We start from the raw sequence: 23,955 nt of genomic DNA, 5'->3' as shown, positions 1-23,955 counted from the left end.
TCAACAGCAAGGATTATTTGCTTCATGGATCAAGAAACATAATTCACAGCTTTGAAAGGGCACCCAGCTCATATGAAATCTTAGGCACATTAAACTCAGAAGGTAGCGGGCAAACGATATTAAGTCTTTAGATTTCAAGGTACCAAGTGAAATCACAGCATTGCATCCAAACGGTCTAGAGGCATGAAATCAAAACATAGCCAAGGCAGGATCACTCAAGAAATCACAAGAGTCAATTCTTGGTGAAACTACTGCTGCTAGATCTACTGCTTAATCTCAGCCTTCCTCTTCTGCCACAGCCTGTCCAACGAGCTGTCTGCGTCACCCTGCCAAAACAAAATATGAAAATCTGAACCTAGTAATGTAGAGATAGAGTAGCATGGATGCATACATTGATTGGACACACAAAAAAGGAGGTACATAGTAGAATCCGGTATCAATCTTTAGTTATGCATGATGATCTTAAGCAGATAGCTCAAGGGCAAAATTGGTGTTCGCGAACTGCATTCAAATAATCCTTCATTATACTAAGTTGATATTCTGAGGCCAAATGGAATTACACAAGCAATGTACAAATCAGCCAAGAAAGTTAAACAGATGTTAAAACCTCTTTTTTATCGCAAAGAATAATGATATAGTGAGCATGCTCAGTGGTAAGAAGTCAGGTGACGCAACAATGTGAAATTAAAAAATCATGCACATTTGTAACTGCAATAAGCAAGGATTACAAGCATATTAGATAATCACCTGAGCACGGACAAACCCAGAGAGAGCAAACGTGGTGAAGCGGCCATCATACAGTCCATTCTCATCCACGTGACCAATGTTGATCTGGACAGAGGCATGGTCCTTGGCAGTGATGATCCTGTTGGTGGCAGAGCTGCAAGAACAGAAAGTGTAGCTCAGCACACCACATAAACAACAATTCAGGACACAATTTAAACAACAGAATGAGGCAAACGTACCACTTCCTGGGGACGTACAGGTCCACCATCTTACCCTCCTCGTTCTGCATGGTGACGGTTGGGGGAACTACCGCAACAGCGACTACAGAGCGCAGAAAAGAACAACAATCAGGAACATAGTCACCTAAAAGAATAGTACTGAACACTTACTAAGTCTCTGTACTAGGAGAGTTAAGTGGAAGACTATTGAATCATGTGATGATCCCAATTCCACGAAACAAGAGAGCACTACAAATTTATTCCTATATTCGCAAAAAAAAAGGTTCAATTCTCCAGTAACGACTCCCCTTGGTGAATTATCTGGGCATTGCTTTCTAGTACCATTAAAAGCGAGCCTAATCGAATCTGAAAAGTAAGCACCTCCTTCCAATCAAACGTCGCGATGAATTTAACATTTTAATAGTGCAGTAACAGCAGCAAACATCCAGAATTTACGAACCTACAAAATCTCAGGCATACACTTGGCAAAATCATGCTACTTGAAACGCTACAATAACACAGATTGATTCCTCGCAAGTGAACCCTAGCTAAGAGCCGTATCGGCGCAAGGGCACAGAAATTGACGCGCAGGAAACGAGATTATGCAGCAGATCGTCGAGGATTCGGGGAAGACGAGGATACACACCTTGATCTCTCGAAGGGAGCTGGAGACCGAAGCGAGCTGCGGCGGCGGCGGGAGGGTTCGGGGGCGAGAGGGTTGCTGCTATTTATAAGAGCGGACGGCTCGTAAACCCTAGCTTTCGGCTCTGGGCCCACTGGCAGTGTCACTTCCTTGAGATGGGCAGACCGCGTGGCGTTACTCTTGTGGGCTGTAGGAAATTGATCTGAAATGAGCCCAGCCCATCATGCGGAAATAGCCCAGCCCATCTCCCCACTCGTTCCCGTTCCGTTTGCCTCCTCCGAACCCAAACCAGACCAGACCACGACGAGAGGGGAGCAGACGGCGGCGGCGGCGGCGGCCATGGAGCTGTCGATGAGCGGCGGCTCGCTGCGGACATTCGCCCGGTGCGTGACCTGCCTCGCGCGCGTCGGCTCCGAGCTCGTCCTCCAGGCCCACCCTGCTAAGGTCGGCCGCCCTCGTCCTTCCCTTCCCCCGACCGGCGTGTGATTTTCTTTGGGGGAGGATTCTTACGCGCTCTCTTCTCTGGCGTTGCAGCTGGAGCTGCACACGCTGAACAGCTCGCGGTCAGCGTACGCGTCCGTCTCCCTCGCGCGCGGCTTCTTCGACCAGTTCCACCACTCCCCGGGCTCCTCCGGCCCCGCAGCTTCGGCGCCGTCGTCCACGCCGCTCCAATGCAGCGTCCTCCTCAAGTCTGTGCTCTCTGTCCTCCGCACGCCGCCCGCCGCGCTCGACCATGTCGCCGTCTCCCTCCCGCACCCCGACGCGCCCAAGCTCCAGATCACCCTCCACTGCCTCAACGGTGCGTACGCGCCTGCCCTCCACTAGCCTCCCTCCCCTCCCCTCCCTATTCCCTCTTCCTCTAGGGTTTTGCATTGGGGATTCTGGGTGTTCGAAAACTTTTCCCCATTTTTGTGAATTTCCGTGCTACCGGCACCATTTTCTCCGCGTTCCGCCATTTTTACGGTTTTGGCTGGTTCTCCTTTCGCTCTTAATGAACTATCGTAATTCTAATTTCCCCCGATGCCTTCTCGTGTGCTGCATTGTTAAGGCATGAGGAAGACGTACTGGATCGCGTGCAACGCGGAGGCCGAGGTGCAGACGCTGGCGCTCGACCGGGGCCGGTTCCCTAGCCATCTCGCCATCCGGCCGCGGGACCTCGCGCGCCTGCTCTCCAACTTCCAGATCTCGCTGCAGGAGCTCACTGTCATTGCCACCGAACCCGCTGCAGGGCTGCCTGATGCCGGCGGGGACGTGGGGGGAAAGGCAGTCGAGCTCCGGAGCTACAACGACCCGACAAAAGGTTGTTTTGTTTGGTGGAAATTGCCATTGTGGTTTTCTTTTCCTCTCGTATTGGTTGTGGATGTAGGTGTTTTGACTGGTGATTAGGTTGTGAATTGTGATGGTTATTTTGAGTTGCAGATGACTGCGACACGAGGCTACACACGCAACTATGGATCGACCCTGCAGAAGAGTTCGTGGAGTATGTACATACTGGTGATCCGGTGGATGTCACCTTTGGGGTAAAAGAACTTAAGGTGATCTATGATCAGTCTTTTGCTCGTGGAATTGGAAATAAATTGGAATACGGTGTGCCTTTATTCCTTTAATTGAAGGGGCATTTGCGTTGTTACCCCTGTTTTGGAATACAACTGTGATTTTACATTTACTTTTTAGGCTTTGTGATTTTGCCCCTTTTTTTCGGAACAAAGGAGCCGTTTGCCCCTATTTCAACTCCCATTAGGGGCAGCCCGATTAAATGAATTAAAATAAAGATAATGGTTGGAAAATGTTCAAATGACCGTATTGCCCTCCCACTCCCTTCTCTGTCACGTGGCCCATCCAATGGCTCGGCGGGCGGGCGGGCAGGCGACTCAGCGCGCGTGGGCCCGCGGGTGCGCGGCGCAGCGCACGGGCGGGCGGGCGAGCAAGCGGCGCGAGGCATGGGCGCTCTCCAAGAGCATGCACATCGACCAGTTGCAAGAGTATAGATACGATGAGCTCAAGAAGGACACGGTCAATTTCTCCAAAGACACGGAGCTCGGCAATGGAGCATTCGGCTACAAGGTGTGCGCAGGGGCTTGCGAACACAGTCTGTTTCTGCTTTGGAATTAGGATTAGCATAATCTTCCCACTACGAAGCACTATCACAAGAATTATAGGTTGTGATTTTCCTTTTTGCGTCAAAATGATAAACTTGGGATTTTTCCATCGATTTGAGATCTTTGCATAGATTGTGTTGCTTGTATCAGTAAAGTTTTTCTGCAGATGATTATTGTCTTATACGGCAATGCTCCTTGTCAGGAGTTTATAGTTCTCAATGTTTATTCAATATTGTTAACTTTAGGGGAATCTAACAATGTTATATGCAAATTGTGTCAAAATGTTGTCAAGTTATGTCAAAATGCTACCAAAATGCTGTCAAAATTCGGTTGGGTTTAAAATATATACAAATTCGATCAAGTTTTGCTGTCAAAATTCTTTTGAAATCTGTCAAAAAGATTGATGTCAAAACAGGGGTAAAATCACAAAGTACTTAGAAAAACAGGAGCAATGGTGCAAGGGCATACATTTCTTTTTACAACTGAATTCACACCGTTAAGTGCCCTTAACGGAATAGGGGCAAGTGCAAGTTTCAGTTTGAAAAAACAGAGGCAAAATCACAAATTCAAAAAAAGGAGGACAAAATCACAATTGCACTTCAAAATAGGGGTAAGAACTCTATTGCCCCTTAATTGAATGGAAGATTAGTTCTGTAGAAAGAACTTGGAAATCTGGAAAATGGATGTTCATGAGTGTCAGCACGCTCGTTACAGCTCCTACTAGTGCCAATACAAGAAGGATTATTGCAAGCTATAACTTCTTTCAGTGTCTTTCTTAAACAATGTAGGTTACTTTGCTAGATTTTTGTTAGTTGTTATATATCATAGTTAGTCGAAAAGGATGTTTCTTCATGGCAAGTGGTTTGCTCAGAAGTTTATACATTCTGCTTTTAGCTTCATCTAGAAAAGGATCCATTATGTTTGACAATTGATGAAGGTAATGGCTCTAGTTTTTTGGTCCACTAATGTTAATGGCACGAGTATTCACATATTTCCCTTTCTTTCCCTTCCAAAATAGGCTTTTTTGACATTTTGTGAAGGATGTGAGGTTGACATTCTCCTATTGTTTGAGAAGGCTGGCGAGTAAGTTGCCGCACTAATTGAACTTTGTTCTCTTTTGAAATTGGTTCTCATGAGCTTTGTTTCAATTGCAGACCTGTTCTGTTGGTTCCAAGATTCGGATCGGATGATGGATCATCTTCTGATTTTGATGCTACTCTAGTTCTTGCCACTATGCTTGTGTCACAACTAACTGACAACAATGTTGCCCAGCAGCCAGCTACTTCAGCACAGCATGCAGAAGAACCAAGGGCTGCTGCTACACCATCACCAGTTCCTGAAAATTTCTCGAACCATACTAAAATATGGTCAGAGCTCTCAGGTGTGTATGTTTCTTGCAAAGTATTGTTAACCATTGGTATGGTCACACTACAGGCATGCTTTCCTGTGTCAAACTAGGCACCATTGTGATCTGATGAGAACCGAAGCAGGACCAAAGGGCCTGTACGGAACATAGTGGCCACGTTTAGCAGTGCCAATATCAGATCACAATGAATACATTGCCACATGCCTTGGTGTAACCAAACTAACTGGTGATTGACAAACTTCTTCCATATCTGAATCCTAACATTGTCCTGTTGCTATACCATCGAGCTAGTTAAATATAAGCCAGCCTTCTTAAACAGGTAGTGCTCCCAAAAGCTTTGAAGCTAACAGAGAAATACATGCCCAGAAGGAGAGAAATGCAAGTGCTAGTCTGCTGAATCACACATCAATGCTGCCCAGGGTTATAAATGCTCCCTGCAAGCCACCAGTCGCAGATTATGCAAAAAATATGTATCCCATAAATTGATTCACTTAACCCTTGCTAATTTGTATTCAATTCAATGATATAATTTGCTGCCGCATCAAATTGTGGACTTGCAGCTTTCTATCTTTTAATTTCCTTTGAATCTTATAATTATCTTATCAGCATTTGTTGTCAAGTTAGACCTACCGCTACCTTGGTAGGGACCACATTAATAGAACTCATATTCTCTGTTCTCTCCGCCTTAAGGAAATTAAAACCGTATACATGCTTTATTTGGGATTATCACCATCCCTCAATATGAACCTTTCTGCTCCGTATTTTAAAAATATAAACAGAAGTGACAGAACACAGCCTATCTCTGCATGCCTGTCTTCCTCACAGGAATGGGTATCCACTACTTCAGTCAATTAAAATCATTGGACACCTCGCGCATTGAAAAAATATGTCATTGGAGTATTGGACACCTGTTGGGATAGTGGCAAGTTTATATGTTAAAGTAAACTTACAATGGTAGTGGTATAGTTGAACTGTGTAGTCTAGTTAAAGAAGATATGCTGATATACGTGTCTGAAATTGATGAATTGTGACTATCCAAGACAAGGTGTTGATTCCTTCTAAAATTTGCATGGCCAATAATTCTATGGGAAAATAGTTTCTGAGAAAGCTATTTGACGCATCTGAAAATCTGAATTGGTATGCCAGTCAAATGAAGTCCTAGATATCAAACCATTTCTATTTGTTGTTGCCACAGACTTTCTGTTTGTTTGTAATCATAAGTTGGCAGCTATAAGATCTTGCGGAGTTCAGTTATTTCTGCTTTGTATTTCCTTAATTAGTTTGTACCACAGAATGCAGCCTTTGCAAATGGATCACTTGGAAGAACATCCTGGTTAATTATCGCAACAAAAACATCTGTTTCATTATCACATCATTAGTTACTGATACATTTTAATTGTTAACGAATGCTTAATTAACATGCTTTTATGTTGTTGCAGAAGTTATCAGTGCTACCACTCGGTCCCAGCATCACCCGAGCAATTGGGTAGGTGCTGATGATAATGATGATGACAATGAAGAAGATGAGGAGCTTTTAGTCCAAACAACACCTCACTATATGGACTAAGGATAAATGCTGATTCTGAAATATGTAGGTACATTTCAGCGTCGCGCGTTGTGGACGAATTAGGAACTAGTTGACGGTTTGTTTGCTCTTAGTTCTTGTAGGCAAGGAGTTTACTATTTCGAGTAATTTTCCCAGTCATGTAACACAGTAACTAGTTTTAACTATGTATTCAGTGTGAGTTCCATATTTTTTCATAACATAGAGATATATTACAGGTGACTTGTTCTCATTCGCGTAAGTGGCTCGCTTATTACTTCCTCCGCGTAAGTAAAACACAGTGCATTTGCATCGATATGAACAACATAGTTCTGATTTTTTTTCATAATTTGTCTACATTTATAATACCTTTTTGGGTGTGCCACCCGGCATCTGCTTGTTCATGTGCATCTCTGCATAAATCTATGTGCGTGCGAGCACGTGTGTGCCTGTGCGAGTGTCCATCATCGCATTGCTGCAAAGTGCTGGAACCATGGATTTTGTAGCTGATTCTATTCCCATATTCCAATATCTCTTTGAACTTATACAATGGCCAACCTAGCTCCCCATTTCATCATGACTTGTCACTTTAGCAAGCTCTGCTATGTTATGTAGCAATGTGATTAAACAACATGGTGCTTTAACTTTACTTGGCCTCGGAAGCTGGTAAGACAAACTGCGATCTGGCATGGAAACTGCTTCCTTTTACTAATGTAGGGTTTGCTTCTTCCGAGTATCCTGTGTCCTGCCATGTTCATGGCTTCATGCTGCTCACCTGGATATGGTTGGAGCCTGTTATCCGAGACATTTTTTTTTAAAAAAAAAAGGTCTGAATGATCTAGTTCCTTAGTCTTTCATTTGGACTGATGAACAAGGCCATAGCTTTATCGTGTCACAACTTGCAACCGATTGCTTAGACGATATGATGTTATTTTGCTGTTTCTGTGTGCATATGTTTGGTTTACCTAAGAATTACACGAGCACTGCTAGTTTCTTAAAAAAAAAACTCAAATACGTAGGAGAGTTACGTATATTTGTATTAAGAAGAAAAAATTGCAACGTTACACAGCAATCCTATACGGGTCCTAAATCGTGCAAGGGACACAGTTTCTATAATTAACGATTACACAAATTTAGAACAACTAGGAACGAATGGGAAAAACAATTTAGATGAGGGAGCCAAAGGTACGTAGGTGCTCCACTGCGATGGAAAGTTTGTTGGCTCTTGCCTCGCACGCGTGCCTGATATCATCGTCGATGAGGGCCATTAGGAAAACTGAAGAAATATGACGGTTGTTGAAAACGAGTCATTACGTGATAGCTAAATCCTCCGGCTGACAAGAAGAACTAGCGAGTCAAGGCCTTTGCGAAGATGCTTAGCGACGCGCCGGCGAAGGTCCAACCACCAAGTAACAAGAGGGGTCTCAGCCACCGGAGCTTGAATCCTCATCATCCGCCACCAAATCTCTCTCGCCATGGTGCAGTGAAGCAAGAAGTGATCTACAGTTTCAGGCAGCTGCGAGCAATGAGAGCAAGCATCATCAGTTTGTAGGGTGTGCTATCTCCTCCGCTATGCAGTCCATAGTCGCCCATGGATCCCCAACCAGCCGAAGAACTTGACCTTTTAGGGAGCCTTGGTTTTCCAAATCAAACGAGCACCTTCAAAACGGATACAGCCCTTAAACATGACTTGATAAGCCGATTTAGCCGAGTATTGATTAGATGTTGTCCACTTCCGGATCACTTTATCTTGGTTGGTGTTCAAGATGACTGTATCAAAGTGAGTCCATAATTGCAAATATTGTGTCAACACTAACATGGTAAGAGGTCCAGAGATGTCTCTGATCCATCTGGGGTTGGATATTGCATCCTTCACCATCCTCTTCTTTGCGGTAGATACTGCTAGTTTGTTAGCAAGATAAGCTAAATGGCATAGATCTCTCTATTTTTTTCTCAGTTATTAAGGTGCTTTTGATATGTTTTTTTTTTTGCCTACGTGGCATGAATATGCACAGAAAACGGAAGCAGCTGTTATTGTATGATTGTCGATTACTGATGTTGAGAAGCAACTGGTATCATCTGTTGATGGGTTGGAAGTTGGAACGGGATGCTGCGTTGCATCAATCCAACGCGTGTCTAGATTTAGATTTGAAGAAATATGGTGACAAGACTTCTAGGTCAACCTGCAGCTAGAATCGTGGGCAGGACTGCTAGATGTTTGTGCCTTGTGCTCAGTACGCCCTTCGCGTTGTGCTCTTCTTCAGATTACATGGAAATTTCTTCTCTTTTTTTCACTCTACTCGAGAAGGTCAACGTAAGTGGCGTCACTCGTAATTTCCTATAGACTCGATGCCCACTTCCAACACCCAGCAGTCACTCCGATTTTAAAGCCTCTTCTGTTCCTCCTCCACCGCCCAAGCTGCTCACTCGCCACCCGCTCCACCGGGCACCGGGCCGGCCGCCGCCGCACGCACGCAAGCACCTCAAAGCACCGCGCCCCGCGTCCACCATGGCTTCTCCACGGCACTCGTTCCTCGTCCTCGCGGCCGCGGCGGCCGCGCTTGTTGTCTCCGCCACGGCGGCGGAGCTCGCGACCGTCCACGGGCGCGTGGCGGCGGAGTGGGCGCGGTCGGTGGCGGCCGACGAAGGGTCGTGCTGGGGCTCCCCGGAGGAGCTCCCTGTCGTTTACGGCGTTGGCGGCGGCGCGGCGAAGGGGCTGCGGCGGCTGCAGTACTACTACGACGTGAACACCGCCGCCAGCCTGCTGCCGACGCCGTACATCAGCTACAGCGCGCTGATGCGGGACTCGGTTCCGTGCTCCGTGCCGGGCGCGTCCTACTACAACTGCCAGCCGGGCGCCGACGCCAACCCCTACACGCGCGGCTGCTCCGCCATCACCCAGTGCCGCGACTAGCTATAGCTTTCTTTGTAAGTTTTCCCATGGCATTGCACCCTCGCCGTGGGTTCCTGCTGTGAGTGTTGATCTCTCCCCTCGTCTGGCCATCAGCTTGATGGCCTCATTGCCTCAAGGGAGAGGGCTGCTAAGCTCTAGCGTTGCGATCCCATGTCGTCGATCATCTTTGGCAATTTTAGCCATAATGTAGGGTTTGATCCCATCCCATGCCATGATATCTTTCATCTTTGGTGTGCTGCCTTCCACGGTTTTGGCCGCCGGTACTATTCTCTCTCGTCCCGCGTGATTCCTTGCTGAGGACGGAGAAAAGCGAATAAAATAGGAGAAAGGATACAAAAAGCAAACAGACACGAATCTTAAAGTGCAAGTGCGTGGTGCCAGATTAAGTTGCGGCCTCAACGGAAATTTTCAGATGCGCGATTATCACCACCATTTATTTAGTTGAGATTTGTGTTAAGTATAGTTAATAAAAATCATAAAGTATATAAGAGATAAATATTATGTGAGATAAATTGATGACTGAAATTAGTTATATGTGTATAAGTAAATGTGAAGTTGCATTTCCCTTTACCCCTGCCCTGTGTCTTCGCTCCAGCTCCCCTCACCGGACACACGGGAGATAAGCCTGAGGGCAACCTGAACCCTGTTTGGTTGCAACCCGGAGCCCTCCTCCCCTTGCGTGTGGCCTGGGTATCCCTGACACGTGATTAGCGTCTGATTCTGAGCGCCTAAGGGCGTATACAGTGGATGATATTAGCTGTCTACCAGAGATGTTGGGATTTTTGGTGATATATATGAGATAGAACGAGGGAAAAGAGAAATGTTATTATTTAACAGTTTGCTACCGTCTAAACTGTTGAATAAGCGTTATATGTGGTTCTTACATATAGTTTTTATAGATAATATATTGAACAAGTTATTTTCATGAATATCTAGAAATGATGGATAAATCTTATGAGCACCCGTTGTAAGCTACATACGAGATTGGCGTGTTAATCGACCTCCGCGTTGTTAGCAGCATATGAATCTCGTCCGATTTTTGAGCGGCCTGACGAGATTCACTTTGAGCATCTCTATATTATTAAGAACTATGGTTATTAGGTGTAGTCTAATGACCCTTAAGAAAATAATTATACAAAGAGATACAATATAGGTAAAAAAAATTATCTTTTTTATTTACGTGTGTTCTACAACAAGGAGTTCTACTATATATATATATATATATATATATATATATATATATATATATATATATATATATATATATATATATATATACCAAAAACACTAACAGATATAATAAAAATTTTCAAAAGATCGAAACAAGTCCACAGTTTTCTAGCACTCTTCTTGTCACTTCTCACAAAATACATATATCTCATCAAAACTTTTTAAAAACCCAGTAGAAAAAATTAGAAAAAAGAGTACATAGCTCGTGACATGGTCACACGAATTGGCTCATTAAAATCTTAATATGAGAAACTTTAGAAAAACTCATTTAAGAAAAAAAAGATACAATCCACCCAAAATGATTCATATAATCTTCAAGATTAACTTTAAACACTTAATCTTCTTGATAAGATTTAATCCCCGTATAGGTATTATGTGAATTCTTTCCCTAAAATATGCAACTCTATAAGCCTCATCATCCCAATGTCATGAACACATCTTTCAAAACTAGATGTAGAGAGAGACTTAGTGAATAAATCTATCAGATTTTTATATGATTTGGTATATATTACCTTTATTTAACTCATTTTATGCAATTCATGAGCATAAAAGAACTTGAGGGTGATATGCTATTAAGTTGATTTTCACATATCCCGATTGTATTTATACAACACATGCTGCATTACCTTCATAGATAATGGTAGAGGTGTTAGTAGTGTTCAAATCATATGACTGCTAGATATGATTGATCACTCTTCTAAGCCATGCGTATTCCCATATGACTTCATATACAGCTATTATTTTCGAGTGGTTTGTCGAAGTAGATACAAGATTTTGCTTTGACGATTTTCAGGATATTGCAGTTTCACCACGTAAGAAAACATAGTCAGTATGTGATTTCACTATATGCGGGTCTGATATCCATCATCTGCGTATCCAATCAGACTTAGATCTTAATTCTTTCTGTAGAACAGACATAAATCTTTGCTACCTTACAAGTAACGCAGAATATCTTTCACGTCCTTCTAATGCCTTTTAGTGGGCTTTGCACTGTATTGGGAATTCTGGTCCTAATACTCCCCCCTCTTCTCTAGGTCTATAGGGATTTTGATCTACTTACAATGACCTTTCGACCATGGGGGTTTTAGCGAGAAATGATTTTTCAAAACCAAACTGCTCTAACACTTTCCGAGTGTAGTTTCACTAATGTAAGAAAATTTCATCTGTCACATGCTCTAGCTGTAGGGCTAAGAAAAACTTGGTTTTACCCAAATTATTTATTTCAAATTCAGACTTCAAGTACATGCTTGCTTCTTCTATTTCTTCTTCTTTACTGATGATATTCAGATCATCTATATATGCAAAAATCCATTCTAGGATGTGACTGTTTCAACCTATATAATGACTTCTTCAATTGTACGCTATAATAGTGTCTATTTCTTTTATCCTGATTTGGCAAAGGTATTCCTTCATGTGCTTTCATATAAATATCCAAATCAAGGCTCCTATAAAGATATGCGGTCACAACATCCATCAATTTTATTTTTAACTTCAGGTTGACTGTCATCGAGATTACATATCTAAAGATAATGCCACCTATCACCGGGAAATAGGTTTCTTCATAATCAACGGCTGGTCATTGAGTGAAATCTTGTGCCACTAGTCGTGCTTTGTACCTCACAATATTCATTCCTTTCATGCCTCTTATGAACAAAAACTCACTTGTATCCTACTGGTTAAATGTGGGGAGGTGTATGGCATACTGGCCTAAAAATCTCTCTTTTGTTCAGGGACAACAGTTTAGTTGTTATTGATTTCTGTCAGTCTTCCTAATATGATCTTATTCTACATTCAGTGAGCAATGCAGGCTCGGGGTTATGATTTATAACTGTGGTAATTTTATTTATGAAGTAGATGTCAACTATTGTTGTTGCTTTGTTATAGGATTCCCCTGAATTCACATAATTCATTGCTATTTTATTATGGGTTACACTTTCAGGTGCTTTTTCATCTTGATCTTTGTTATTTCTTACTATTGGAGCAAGATCCTTTAGTTTACCATCAACAATTTTAACGTGGGTATTTTTGCTGGTTTCTTCTTGTGTGGGAAGATTCAAATCCGGTATACCTATTTTCTTAGGTTCTATGCCATCGTCAGGTCTCAACTGGCTCTCCTTCTTCTTACTTTGGGATATTTTTATGATCAGATGTGATAAGCTCTCATTTTATATTTTCGCCAGACATCTCCAATTACTTAGGACTTGAGGAACCAAATTTTTTGTCTTTTTATTATTTTTCAGAGCTCCTAGGACAAGATGAGGGGTACTTATTTTGGTACTTTCACCCTTTCTGGTGCATTACATGCTGGCACATGCGACTTAGTCACGCTTTTCAAATCATATAAGTGATTAGGAAGATCGTTTGCTAATTTCTGCAGATTGATAATTTTCTGTACTTCATCTTTGCTTCACTAGTGTGAGTATCATGTGCCACAATTCCTAGCATATCAAATAATTTTCTAATATTTTTCATTCAAGGGTATATTTCATCCCCTAATGATAAAAAAATTATTTTCATAAAAAATGCAATCAGCGAATCGAGCCGTATACAAATTTCAGTTGTTGGTTCTAAATATCAGATTATGGATGCAACCTCATAACTGATATATATTCTATTTTTTCTCAAAGGTCCCATAGCGGTTTGCTGTGGCGATGGTATTGGTATATAAACTATACATCTAAATTTGCATAAATGAGAATTTTTCATAATTACCCCATGCACAAGTTGCATAGTTGAATGGATGTTATAGGAGGATGGTCTATAATTAATTAGAGTTATCGCATGTAAGATTGCATATCCCTAATATGTAGCAGGTAAATTATAATACTACAATAAAAGTCTAACAATGAATTTTATTCTTTTTATCAGTGGTTCGGCTAGTCCATTCTGAGTGTGGACGTGTGGTACAAAATATTCAACTTTAATTCCATACCAGTGCAATAATCATCGGACACTTTAGAAGTAAATTATCCAGCGTTGTCCATTCTAATAGATTTCACTCGATGGCCAGGAAAATTATTCCTGAATTGTATGATCTACGAGATCAACTTTGCAAAGGCGTGATTACGGGTAGATAATAGACATATATATGACCACTTCGAGGATGCGTCTAGCAATACCATAAAGTACCAAAACATGTCAAAAAACAGTTGAATAGAATCACAAATGTCCCCCTGGATTCGGTCCAGGAATGAAGAGAATTCATCTTGTACATTTAATGTAGACAATCTTATTATTAATTTTCCGGTTGCACGTGCAGGGCATACAAAATCTTCTTGATTTGATAAATTCTTTATATTTATGCCATGACCTTGTAAGTTAGTAATTATATTCCTCATCATTCTAAGACCAGGGTGATCTAATCTATCATTTCATAGGAAAAATAATTCTGCACTATGAAATATAGTCTTCAATGTACTGAACACTTCAGGTGCTCTAATACGAGTATAGTTCAAGCAACTGCTCATGGAGGGAAATTTTTCTAGTATTCTCTATCACGCTTAGTGATGAGTAATTGCTCACTACCATCTTCTTCACCAATTTATACATGGAAACCATTAGCGTGAATATTTTTAAAATTTGATAGATTTCTTGTAAATTCTGGATATAACAATGCTTCTTTGATGTGCAAAGTAGTTTTCATATGTAGTATAACTATGACTCTTTCAGAATTTACTATGCATTTATCATTATCAGTGGCAGTCATCATATTTTTAGAGTTATTTCTGATAGACCAAAAATACATATTTTCTCTTAAGATGGTGTTCATAGTTCCACTATCAACAATACACACTTCCTCTATTCGGACGCCACACTTATTCTATTAAATAATGAAAAAAATGGTTTGCAGCTAAGCTTGCTCTTCTAGAGCTTTTATTTATTCATTCAATACTTTTAAATTCAGCTACTGAATAAATGGCTAATTACTCTAATTCTAAATAGAGTCAGTCAAATATCTGACTACTTCTTCTTTAATGACTTTCTTTTCCGCTTCATCCTTCATAGCAGTGCCATGATAATACAAGAATCGCGATGAGCAGTAAACGGAGAATGGATCTACTGCATACCATAGGGTAGATAAAAAACATTAGCATGTTCATGGTAGTAATGACAAACCATTGCCTTTATGTCCTGGTGAAATTCATGCCATATAGGGCATATAGGCAAGACCATGACCTGTCCGCTCGATGACGATGTTCATACAGTGCAGATCAGTCGCAGACAGATTTGTTCTACTAGCTTGTTCTCCAGCAGAGTTTCGTGCTAATAACGTATTGAGGAACCACTGCTACCGGGTGTAGTCCAACGATCTCTCAAGAGAACAATTGCAAAAGGAGACATAATATAGGGGGAAAACTTTATCTTCTTTATTCATCTGTGTTTTACAATGAGAGATTATGTCCCATATATATAGTATCAAAAATCCCTAAGAGATAGAATCAAATCTTTCAAAGATCAAAACAGGCCCACATTCAGTTGTAAAACTCCAGATTTCCTAACACATATTATCTACGTAATTGGATCCCATCGCCGCTGGGCCAGCTCGTGAACTTCATCCATGTACATCTGACCAAATGTCATTGCATCATGAAGATGGCGTTGTCCGCACATACTGGATCCCGCTGCCGCCACAAACCAAGCCGATGAGTCGTTATCGCTATCCCAAGCTATCAAATGAAACATGATAAATTGTTTAGTTGAATGGGCGGATTAAGGGCCGCTGCCATTTTGATTTGTTGAATGGGCCTCTCATGCTCAAGTCTTCAGCCAAACTATAGCCTCATTTGGATAGACGGTGACTTTAGAGCTTTTAGCTAGCTGAGAAGACGGTTGTGACTGTTACATTTTGATTATTATTTTTTATAATAATTTTTTAACTTATTAGCACACAAAAAGCCAGAAAAGCTTCTCTCAATCTGCTTCTCAACTTTTAGTTTATTTTAGCTACAACCGCTTCCTTAGCCAGTCAAAAACCCACCCGAAATCAATACTAAAAGACAGCCCTTAGATAACTTCTGACTTTATTTGGAAAAAAACATATCCACACGAGGCCTATATAACCTCGGACATGCCTTTATCAGGCAAAAGTTGCAAGATTCTCTGTCCACTCTCAGGCACCATTTTTTTCTTATGCATGTCTCTCAGCTTGGAGAGCTCACGGCTCAAGCCTTATCTACGCCTGACAATTTTTTGAGAGTTCTTTTTAAAGAAAAATTCCACTAGATTTTGGACGAATTTGCACCATTTTCACCAAATGGGCTATTTTCACTTTATACGCCCCCGTAAAGATCCTACCGATAAAATCAATTCAACTATGTGTTTTCACTTTTGACCAAACTGATGCTTCGATCATTTTTTGATGATTCAATATTTTTTGCGAGTACCAACCAACCCCGTTGAGTTGAGCATTTTTTTCCCCTGAGGGAACCATCCGAGTAATAGACTGTTAATGAGCCGAGCTCGTATCGAGCATATTGTCTCAATTTTGAGTTTATATAACTCGAGTCGAGCTTGATTTGGATTAAAGATCTGATCGAGCCTACAACTAGACTATTTTAGCTTGTTATGGTTTTGAGTTGAGCTCAAATCGAATCTAGAACGAGTCGAGTTTGAATAGATTGTGAGCCTTGAGTTTTTTTTTATAGCCCTTCTACGAGCCACATGGGTATGTAGTCATATATCTTTTAAGGTTGGGTGATTGGATTTTGAATTGAATGGTGAGGTTAGGAAAATAAATTTAGCTAAATTAAATAGATACCGACTTTGTTTCAACGAAAAAAGTTGAAGTTAGCTAAGTTATTTGAGCTCGAATTTGACAGGCTCACTAGCTTGTGGTTAGACTTGAACTTGTCTGGTTAGCATCTCAGATCGAGCTCAAATTAAGCATATACTAATCCGTTTAAATAACTCGCAAGTCTGCAGTTTTCGTAACAGCTCTAATAAGCAATCTAGGTGTTCTTCTATTCAGCCCACTACCTTTGGAAAGATCGCGTCTCATGGGCTACCGAAACACGTGGAACAAGGCCTATCCTAGGTCTGGTCCCAGATTCAAAGTCTGTGGGAAAGTAATTATCTGAGGAAAATAATTATATAACTAAAATTAATTTTTAAAGATAATTTTATGGAGAAAATGATTATATAAAAAAAGTGAATCAAAAGAAGCTAATTTTTACTCCCAACTTCCGCTTACTTTGGTTAAAAATACATGACGTTTTTAACTTTTTATAGTCTTTGACGTGTAACTTTGACTACTATTTTTATTATAATATAGTTATAATATCTAATAAAAATATAATATTATGAAAGTATTTTTTAAGACCAATCTACACGTATGATTTTTATATATCCAAATTAAATATTTTAGAAGTTATTGATGGTCAAAGTTTTAAAAATTTGATCATATCTTAATAAAAATATTAAATATTTATAATCAAGAGAATAATTTATTTTAAAAAATCGCTCTCACCAAATCACTAAAACTAAAAAACTATAAATTATCATTTAGCAGAATTTCAACTAATTTCCCTATGATATATGATATGGTAGCTCTGCTGCCAAACATCCTGAGGTCCATTTGAAGCCCACGAGGCCCACCTCCCTTCAAATCCCATGACAAACAAACGGCACCATTCCAATACTCCACTCATCTCCCGACCAAATTATCCACACTCCCCCGAGCTCGCACGCCGCGGCCGGGCACCACCACCATGGCCTCCGCCGCCTCCGCCTTCCTCTCCCTGCGCCTCCCCACGCCTTCCCCTGCTCCCGCTTCCTCTTCCCCGTCCATCCCGCTCCCCCTGCTCAGGCAGGCGCGGGGCGGCGCCGCGTCGTCGGCGCTGGTGGCGCGGGCGGGGGCTCCGTCCCCGCTGTTCAACCCCAGGGCCGACCCGTTCCTGTCCACCCTCGCCGCCGCCTCGCCGGAAGATCTTGCAGCCGCCTCGGGTGGCGCGCGCCGCGGCGAAGACCACCTGCCGTTCCTCGAGATCTTCCAGAACGCCAAACTCATGGCCTCGCCCGCGCAGGTGAGGGTTCCGTGCTTGTGTTAGACTGCAGAATGGAGCTTCTGTTGTATGATACGATGCTGATCTCAGCAAGAAAAAAATGATGGCTAGACTATGAGACACTGATGCTTGTTTGTGTACTTCTGGCAGCAAATTAAGAATGTTTTTTTTTTTCAGTTTGCTAGTTTTAGTAAATTAAATCATCCAGGTGAAGAAGAGCACATATCAACTCTGTGCTCAGCATCAGCGGACATGCTAAATTAGGTGGCGTATTTGCTACTAGGTTGAAAAAGTTCTGCACTTAATAATTGGGAGGTTACAAACTTAGCCGCGTGAAGATATCCATCGTGCTATACATGCAGAGATCGACCTGCGAACTGGTGTTTTCATCTGTATAATGCCATTTGCACTAACTTCTGAAATGATTGAGGTGCACTACACCCAGCTCAATCTTCTGTAAATGCACCTTGATGTTTAGTGTTTGTAGCATGTTGTGAACTGCGCAAAAAATTATCTCACCTATGCTTTTTAATTGACAGGTGGAACGTTCTAGCAGTTCTTACAGTCAGCACAGGCCTAGACGACCTCCTCCAGATTTACCATCATTGCTTCTTCATGGCCGAATTGTTTATATTGGCATGCCGGTATGAATTTGCACCTAGGAAAAGCTTTTTTATGGAATTTTACTAATTTACATTTGTGATTCATGTTTTGAGTATTCCTCCTTGTGAACTAGCCAAAATATGCAAGGTGGTCTGCAATACTGCAATACCATGAGTTCTTGTTAGCAAAGCCAGTTACAAGTAACTTAATGCTTAGCAAACCTTTGATCCTCAGGACCTCAACAGTGTTTTCTGAATTCCTACCATCATTTAGTATGTACAAAGATGCTATTTTTAAATGGTTATAATATTACTTAATCAGCTCTTGTTGGGTTTCATCTATAGCCTACCCTAACTTGCTTGGGACTAAAGGCTTTGTTGTTGTTGTTGTATTCATATAACTTAATCAGGCCAAAGGTTCAGATTTCCACCTGTGTTTATCTGACTATGTGAAGAATCCTGTGCAATAATGATCTCACCAACTCCATTAGGGAATATATGTTTCACAAGTGCTTCCATTCATCAAATTGGAGACTTTTGATCTTGAAGTACATATTGTTTATATCATATTTGTGCCATATAGTTTCTGCTAGTAGATTTTACAAGAAAATATTTCCTTACATGCTACACATTGACACATATTTTCACCCACTTCTGTGGAAAAGAACATTCTTTACTTTGCTATTTGTGAAGGCTGGCTCAATTTTCTTTGGAAAAGAAATGTTTAATCTTTCTTCTTTGTGAACTTCGAATCAATTTTCTGTGGAAAATAATGTTCACTAGTCTTCCTTTTGTGAATTTTGACTCAGTTCCGCATTTTATGGCATCCACAGAAAGATCTAATCTTGCTTATCTGCAATACGATTGTTAAAAACTGCTGATTTGATGTTGGACAAATTCTGTTTTCAGTATGCATGTACCGTTCTATTGTATAAATTTTCCTTTATGCAACAGAAATGGTATATTTATATATTAGACTCTTAGGTCCTGTTTGGATGCTAAGTTTTTTTTGGGAGTTTTGAAAAAAATACTATGGTTTTACAAAATACTTTGGTTTTAGAAAACTTGGAGGTGTTTGGATGTAACAGATCTTGTAGTTTTGAAAACCATAGTATTGTCAAAAGTGTGGTATTTTTGGAAGGTTTGAAACTCCACCAAGGATCTCTTTTTTCTAAACGTGGTATTGTGTGGCTTTGGTTTCTAAAACAGTTGTTTCTCAATACCATGGTTTCTGGAAACTACAACATTCAAACAAGCCCTTAGTGTGTTATTTTTATGCAGCATACTATAAGATTGGTTATTCTTTCAATTGCCGCAACCTCACGATATTGTCTTCCATTGCTTTCATAGTTGGTGCCAGCAGTTACTGAGCTTGTGGTTGCCCAGTTGATGTACCTTGAATGGATGAATAGTAAAGAACCTGTTTATATATACATAAACTCGACAGGAACAGCTCGTGATGATGGTGAGCCGGTAAGCAAGCTTGTTCAATTGATTACTTGTGGTCAAGTGTTCTCTAACGTTATGGTTAAGCGGCTATTGAGTATGGTTTATCTATGTCCGGCAAAATGGGATGCACTATGCAGTCTCTTGTACCGTTGGGTCATTGTTATGATAGTCAATAGTCAAATTATTTTTAATCTACTTTTTTTTTTGTATTTGTCAGGTTGGCATGGAGAGTGAAGGTTTTGCTATCTATGATGCAATGATGCGGATGAAAACTGAGGTGCTAGTTATTTACTATCTGTAGCTCAGTAGTTCAAGTTCAATATTAAACTTGTGGTACTGACTGCTGAGCACTTAAATGTTGTTGAAAAGCTTATTGTCTACTAAGGACATATAGTTAACAAAAAGCTTTACCATACCTAGTGTGGCTGGAGATTGTTCATGGATGGTCTTTTGGTCATTTGTTTCAACTGGATGGAACATGTAATTACTAAAGAGCAACCGGTCCTTTTCACATTTCTTTATGCATTTATTTTCTCAACAAGTGGTCATAAAGTCGCTTTGTGCTGAGGACTGATGTCTTCAATTTGGCAAGTTCCTGTTTTTCATCGATGTGAGATCAGGATGTGTTGTTTGTAGTAAATGAATTTGGTGTCTTCAATGTAAATTTTGTAGAAAAATTTCTATTTTCTGCATATATGGCTTTCATGGTGAAGTTACTGTTTGCTGTGCAGATCCACACACTTTGCCTAGGAGCTGCAGCAGGTCATGCTTGTCTTGTCCTTGCAGCAGGAAAGAAAGGCAAACGCTATATGTTTCCTCATGCCAAAGGTAATAGCATGCCAACTTCCGGGTTTGCCAGATTTGTTGGGAAACACTTTCTTTTGTTGGTTGTTTCCTGCTAATATCAGAAATCATACTTGCATGTCAGCTATGATTCAGCAACCTCGTATTCCTTCATATGGAATGATGCAAGCATCCGATGTTGTTATCCGAGCGAAGGAGGTATGAGCTATTGTTTCATTTCTTGTTAGCTTCTATTCTTTAATACAATCCTATTCTGATGTATGCTAATCAAGTATGCATACACTTGCTAGAGTTGCGTATAGTTACTTTTATTACTTTTGGTTTTGTGGAAGGTGGTCACTTGAGTTTTTTTAAGTCACAACCCAATCATCACATCGTTATTTGCTTCTTTTAGGTTGTGCACAACAGAAATACCTTGGTCAAACTTTTAGCAAGGCATACCGGAAATGTATGAACAACTTGTTACATATTTCTTATACTATTCTGGATGTTACTTTCAGTTGTAACATAATTCGTCTTTTATAACAGCCAGCGGAGAAAATAGACAAGGTAATGAGAGGACCATTTTACATGGATTCCTTGAAGGCAAAGGAGTTTGGGGTCATTGACAAGGTACTCTTGTTTCTTTATCCATAATTTCCAACCTTAATATATTTTTTTCAGTTCTTGGCATATCTGAAATGTGAACAAATAATTGATATATTATTTTGAATATTTTTTCTCTATGAGAAGATGAAGTTTTTGAATTGCCTGTAAATGATTGTATGCTAAAATGTATTGGCTATGTACTGAATCCTGATCAGTCCAAACGGGCAAACGGGTAAATTGTTAAGGTTGTGTGATTGTCAGATCCTTTGGCGTGGTCAAGAGAAGTACATGGCTGACATGCTCTCCCCAGACGAGTGGGACAAAGTTGCCGGAGTCAGACGTCCTGAGGGAATGTGATGTTGTACATTGGAACTAAATATTTAGTAAGATTCTCACTGCCCTGCAGATGGCATTATATTAGTCTTCATTTCGATACGAATTGTATATCATCACCTAGATTTATGAATACTTATTGAATTTTGGTTTGACATTACGCAGGTTAGGCTCAGCTTGCAGGGGGTGAAAACAGCTGTCGCTGAACAATAAAGCTGTGTCAATGATGACGGTTGGTAAGAGCCAAGGAAAGCTTGTTTTACTAGATAAATGTAGATTAGAGCTGGGGCCATCAGGATATTGTGCATGGTCACTGGATGAGAGCTAGCAGGTGTTTTTCACAAAGTTATAGTTGTTTCTCTCATTAGTTCCAATTCAGATTTTGGTTTCACTGTTAGTATATTGTTCACGTATTTTGATTAACCCAGAAGGGTAAACTGGCCAATATTAATCAGCTCAGTATTATCTTTGAATTTTCCATGGCCATCATGTCCTTTATGGAAATCCGATGTATGAGTGATGTGATCTGCTCATCTGCAATCATTAACTCAGTTCCCTTAAAAATGTACTACTCCACATGCTCAATTTGTTTGTGCTGGATTCTGCTGCGATTGTCGGGCCTGTTTGGTAGAGCTCTCCAAAGCCCTGATTCTGTGGTGGGAGTGATTCTGTGGCTGAAAGTGATTCTCTAGTGATTCTCTAAAAAAAATTTGCCAGAGAAAATGATTCTCAACAGAATCAGAATCAGGAGAAGCTACTTTTTTCAGCTCCCCAGAATCAGCAGAATCAGAGAATCACTTCCACGGATTCCAGCCGGGGAGCTAAAGCCTGATTCTGCTGTTTGGCAGAGCTCCCCTGATTCCAGCCGGGAATCAGCTCTGAGAGCTCTACCAAACGGCCCCTAAGCGACATGTTTTCCTGTACCTTTCACCATGTTCTTTTGTGCGAGTAACAAGGGTTGATGCATGAGCCAGAACAGGTGCACCCGCGGCGGCGGCGTCTTGACGAGAGTGACATGTTGCAAAATGTCTTTGTTAAACCAAACAAATATTATTACTGATCCGAGCTCTCAATTATTGGCGGTGCAGTGGAGCACGCTTTCACCCGAGGTATGAGTCGACTGGCTTTTGAGCGGGGCGAAAGGGCCTCGTCGAGTAGCAGCACAGTCACAGCCTTTGGCATCGTAGCTGTTGGTGTGCAGCCTTTGGCATCGTAGCTGTTGGTGTTGGATCTGACTATGCTCCTGTTTCCGGTAACGCCACGATACTGCTTCCCGGTGGATGGCGTTAGGCACTTCAAGCCGTAAATTGCCCTTGTTAGAGCAACTCTAGCAGTTTCTTTAAATCACATCCTCTATAGGAGAATGTTTAAAAAAAAATCGGTCTTATATCTTTCACTCTCTAGCAACTTCTCTAAAACTCATCTCCTATATCTTAAAATCATCTATTTTATTTGTATCAACAGTTATAATTCAAACGGCAAAAATTCAACTGGCTATTTCTCCAACGGCTACATTTCAAAGGACTCTTTCAAACAGTTATTTCTCCAACGATAATAATTTGAATTTCTATATATTGTCTGTTCTTGGTGCCTCTCCTCCACCACACCAAAATGAGCCGCCATAGCTTCCTCATGCAACATGCCTTAGAGTTGTCATCATCTGATGATGACGACGAACTCATTATTGCTGCCGCACACAACACACAATCAATATAAGCTTTTGAATGGCCCACGTTGTGGTGGTTCTATGCCTGGCCGTCAAGAAGTTCATCGCAACAGGGAAGCAGGGCATTCGAGACTACACAACGGCTACTTTTGAGATGCTCTGTCGGTGACACAGGAATCAGGGGTCCCCAAGTCTCGAGGCCAGATCAGCAGAGCGCCACGTAGCGCCCTCCCGCGGGGATTATCTCCGCGAGGTACGAGAAGACCAAGTCCCGGGAGAGGGTGCTCGGGGCCATGAACAGTGGTCCCCGAATACCCAAGTTTCTCGATGACCCGAGAAGACCAAGTCCCGGGAAGAGAGTGCTCGGGGCTGCGAACAGTGGCCCCCGAGCACTCAAGTCCCCCGACGACATGAGAAGCCACGTACCGGGAAGAGGGTGCTCGGGGTTGCGAATAGTGGCCCCCTAGCACACGAGTCCCCCGAGGACCCAAGGGAAGTCAGTTCCGGGAGAGAGTGCTCGGGACCGTGAGCAATGGTCTCCAAGCACTCGGTTTCCCGAGGACCCGAACAGCTAGTTCCGGGAGAGAGTACTCGGGGCCGTGAACAGTGGCCCGCAAGCACTCGATTCCCCGAGGACCAAGAAAGGGCATATCTGGGAGAGAGTGCTTGGGGCTGTAAACAGTGGCCCCCGAGCACTCGGTTCCCCGAGGGCCTGAGAAGTCCTTCGCCGGTGGCCCCCACAGAGGCCCAACGGTGAGGTGTCAACCAGTGAA

At 41.6% G+C, this 23,955-nt stretch overlaps 4 protein-coding genes across 7 annotated transcripts; 3 read left to right on the top strand and 1 right to left on the bottom strand.

Moving 5' to 3' along the window:
• Positions 1-103: 103 nt before the first annotated feature.
• On the bottom strand, positions 104-1,751 carry LOC133912499 (small ribosomal subunit protein eS21). Its single transcript, XM_062355266.1, has 4 exons — positions 1,591-1,751; positions 966-1,047; positions 748-880; positions 104-326 (listed from the first exon to the last, which is right to left on the bottom strand). Exons 2-4 carry the CDS (start codon positions 1,013-1,015, stop codon positions 264-266), a joined length of 246 nt encoding a protein of 81 aa, XP_062211250.1. The 5' UTR covers positions 1,016-1,047; positions 1,591-1,751; the 3' UTR covers positions 104-263.
• A 113-nt stretch (positions 1,752-1,864) lies between these two features.
• LOC133912496 (uncharacterized) lies at positions 1,865-6,872 on the top strand. 3 transcript variants are annotated; one of them, XM_062355259.1, is made up of 9 exons: positions 1,865-2,031; positions 2,122-2,386; positions 2,636-2,887; positions 3,007-3,107; positions 4,705-4,769; positions 4,841-5,067; positions 5,372-5,522; positions 6,345-6,385; positions 6,492-6,872. In XM_062355259.1, exons 1-9 carry the CDS (start codon positions 1,927-1,929, stop codon positions 6,617-6,619), a joined length of 1,335 nt encoding a protein of 444 aa, XP_062211243.1. In that variant the 5' UTR covers positions 1,865-1,926; the 3' UTR covers positions 6,620-6,872. The 3 variants fall into 3 exon arrangements, with proteins under 3 accessions (XP_062211243.1, XP_062211242.1, XP_062211244.1); XM_062355258.1 differs by having other exon boundaries at positions 3,007-3,122; XM_062355260.1 differs by lacking the exons at positions 5,372-5,522; positions 6,345-6,385 and having other exon boundaries at positions 1,867-2,031; positions 3,007-3,122.
• Positions 6,873-9,027: 2,155 nt separating this feature from the next.
• LOC133911032 (rapid alkalinization factor-like) lies at positions 9,028-9,712 on the top strand. Its single transcript, XM_062353258.1, has one exon. It carries the CDS (start codon positions 9,105-9,107, stop codon positions 9,507-9,509), a length of 405 nt encoding a protein of 134 aa, XP_062209242.1. The 5' UTR covers positions 9,028-9,104; the 3' UTR covers positions 9,510-9,712.
• Positions 9,713-17,352: 7,640 nt separating this feature from the next.
• Positions 17,353-21,989, top strand: LOC133912495 (ATP-dependent Clp protease proteolytic subunit-related protein 3, chloroplastic-like). Of its 2 annotated transcripts, XM_062355256.1 has the most exons (10): positions 17,355-17,761; positions 18,280-18,384; positions 19,693-19,815; positions 20,009-20,068; positions 20,523-20,619; positions 20,720-20,793; positions 20,990-21,043; positions 21,124-21,207; positions 21,445-21,566; positions 21,682-21,989. In XM_062355256.1, the coding sequence occupies exons 1-9, from the start codon at positions 17,447-17,449 to the stop codon at positions 21,538-21,540; spliced, it is 1,008 nt and encodes a 335-aa protein (XP_062211240.1). In that variant the 5' UTR covers positions 17,355-17,446; the 3' UTR covers positions 21,541-21,566; positions 21,682-21,989. The 2 variants fall into 2 exon arrangements, with proteins under 2 accessions (XP_062211241.1, XP_062211240.1); XM_062355257.1 differs by lacking the exon at positions 20,990-21,043 and having other exon boundaries at positions 17,353-17,761.
• The last annotated feature ends 1,966 nt before the right edge of the window (positions 21,990-23,955 follow it).

This window comes from Phragmites australis, chromosome 3, assembly GCF_958298935.1.
Source record: "Phragmites australis chromosome 3, lpPhrAust1.1, whole genome shotgun sequence".
Taxonomy (NCBI): Eukaryota; Viridiplantae; Streptophyta; class Magnoliopsida; order Poales; family Poaceae; genus Phragmites; species Phragmites australis.
This window is presented reverse-complemented; position numbering and strand designations above follow the sequence as displayed.

Bases quoted from the DNA above. Each gene is read 5' to 3' on its own strand.
- LOC133911032 (XM_062353258.1), top strand. From the start codon at position 9,105: ATGGCTTCTCCACGGCACTCGTTCCTCGTCCTCGCGGCCGCGGCGGCC.
- LOC133912499 (XM_062355266.1), bottom strand. From the start codon at position 1,015: ATGCAGAACGAGGAGGGTAAGATGGTGGACCTGTACGTCCCCAGGAAG. The intron at 881-965 runs GTACGTTTGCCT...CTGTTCTTGCAG, and splicing joins CTGTACGTCCCCAGGAAGTG to CTCTGCCACCAACAGGATCA. The intron at 327-747 runs GTGATTATCTAA...TTGTTTTGGCAG, and splicing joins CTGGGTTTGTCCGTGCTCAG to GGTGACGCAGACAGCTCGTT.
- LOC133912496 (XM_062355258.1), top strand. From the start codon at position 1,927: ATGGAGCTGTCGATGAGCGGCGGCTCGCTGCGGACATTCGCCCGGTGC. The intron at 3,123-4,704 runs GTGATCTATGAT...CTTCCAAAATAG, and splicing joins TTGGGGTAAAAGAACTTAAG to GCTTTTTTGACATTTTGTGA. The intron at 6,386-6,491 runs GTTAATTATCGC...ATGTTGTTGCAG, and splicing joins TCACTTGGAAGAACATCCTG to AAGTTATCAGTGCTACCACT.
- LOC133912495 (XM_062355256.1), top strand. From the start codon at position 17,447: ATGGCCTCCGCCGCCTCCGCCTTCCTCTCCCTGCGCCTCCCCACGCCT. The intron at 20,620-20,719 runs GTAATAGCATGC...CTTGCATGTCAG, and splicing joins TATGTTTCCTCATGCCAAAG to CTATGATTCAGCAACCTCGT. The intron at 21,208-21,444 runs GTACTCTTGTTT...TGTGATTGTCAG, and splicing joins AGTTTGGGGTCATTGACAAG to ATCCTTTGGCGTGGTCAAGA.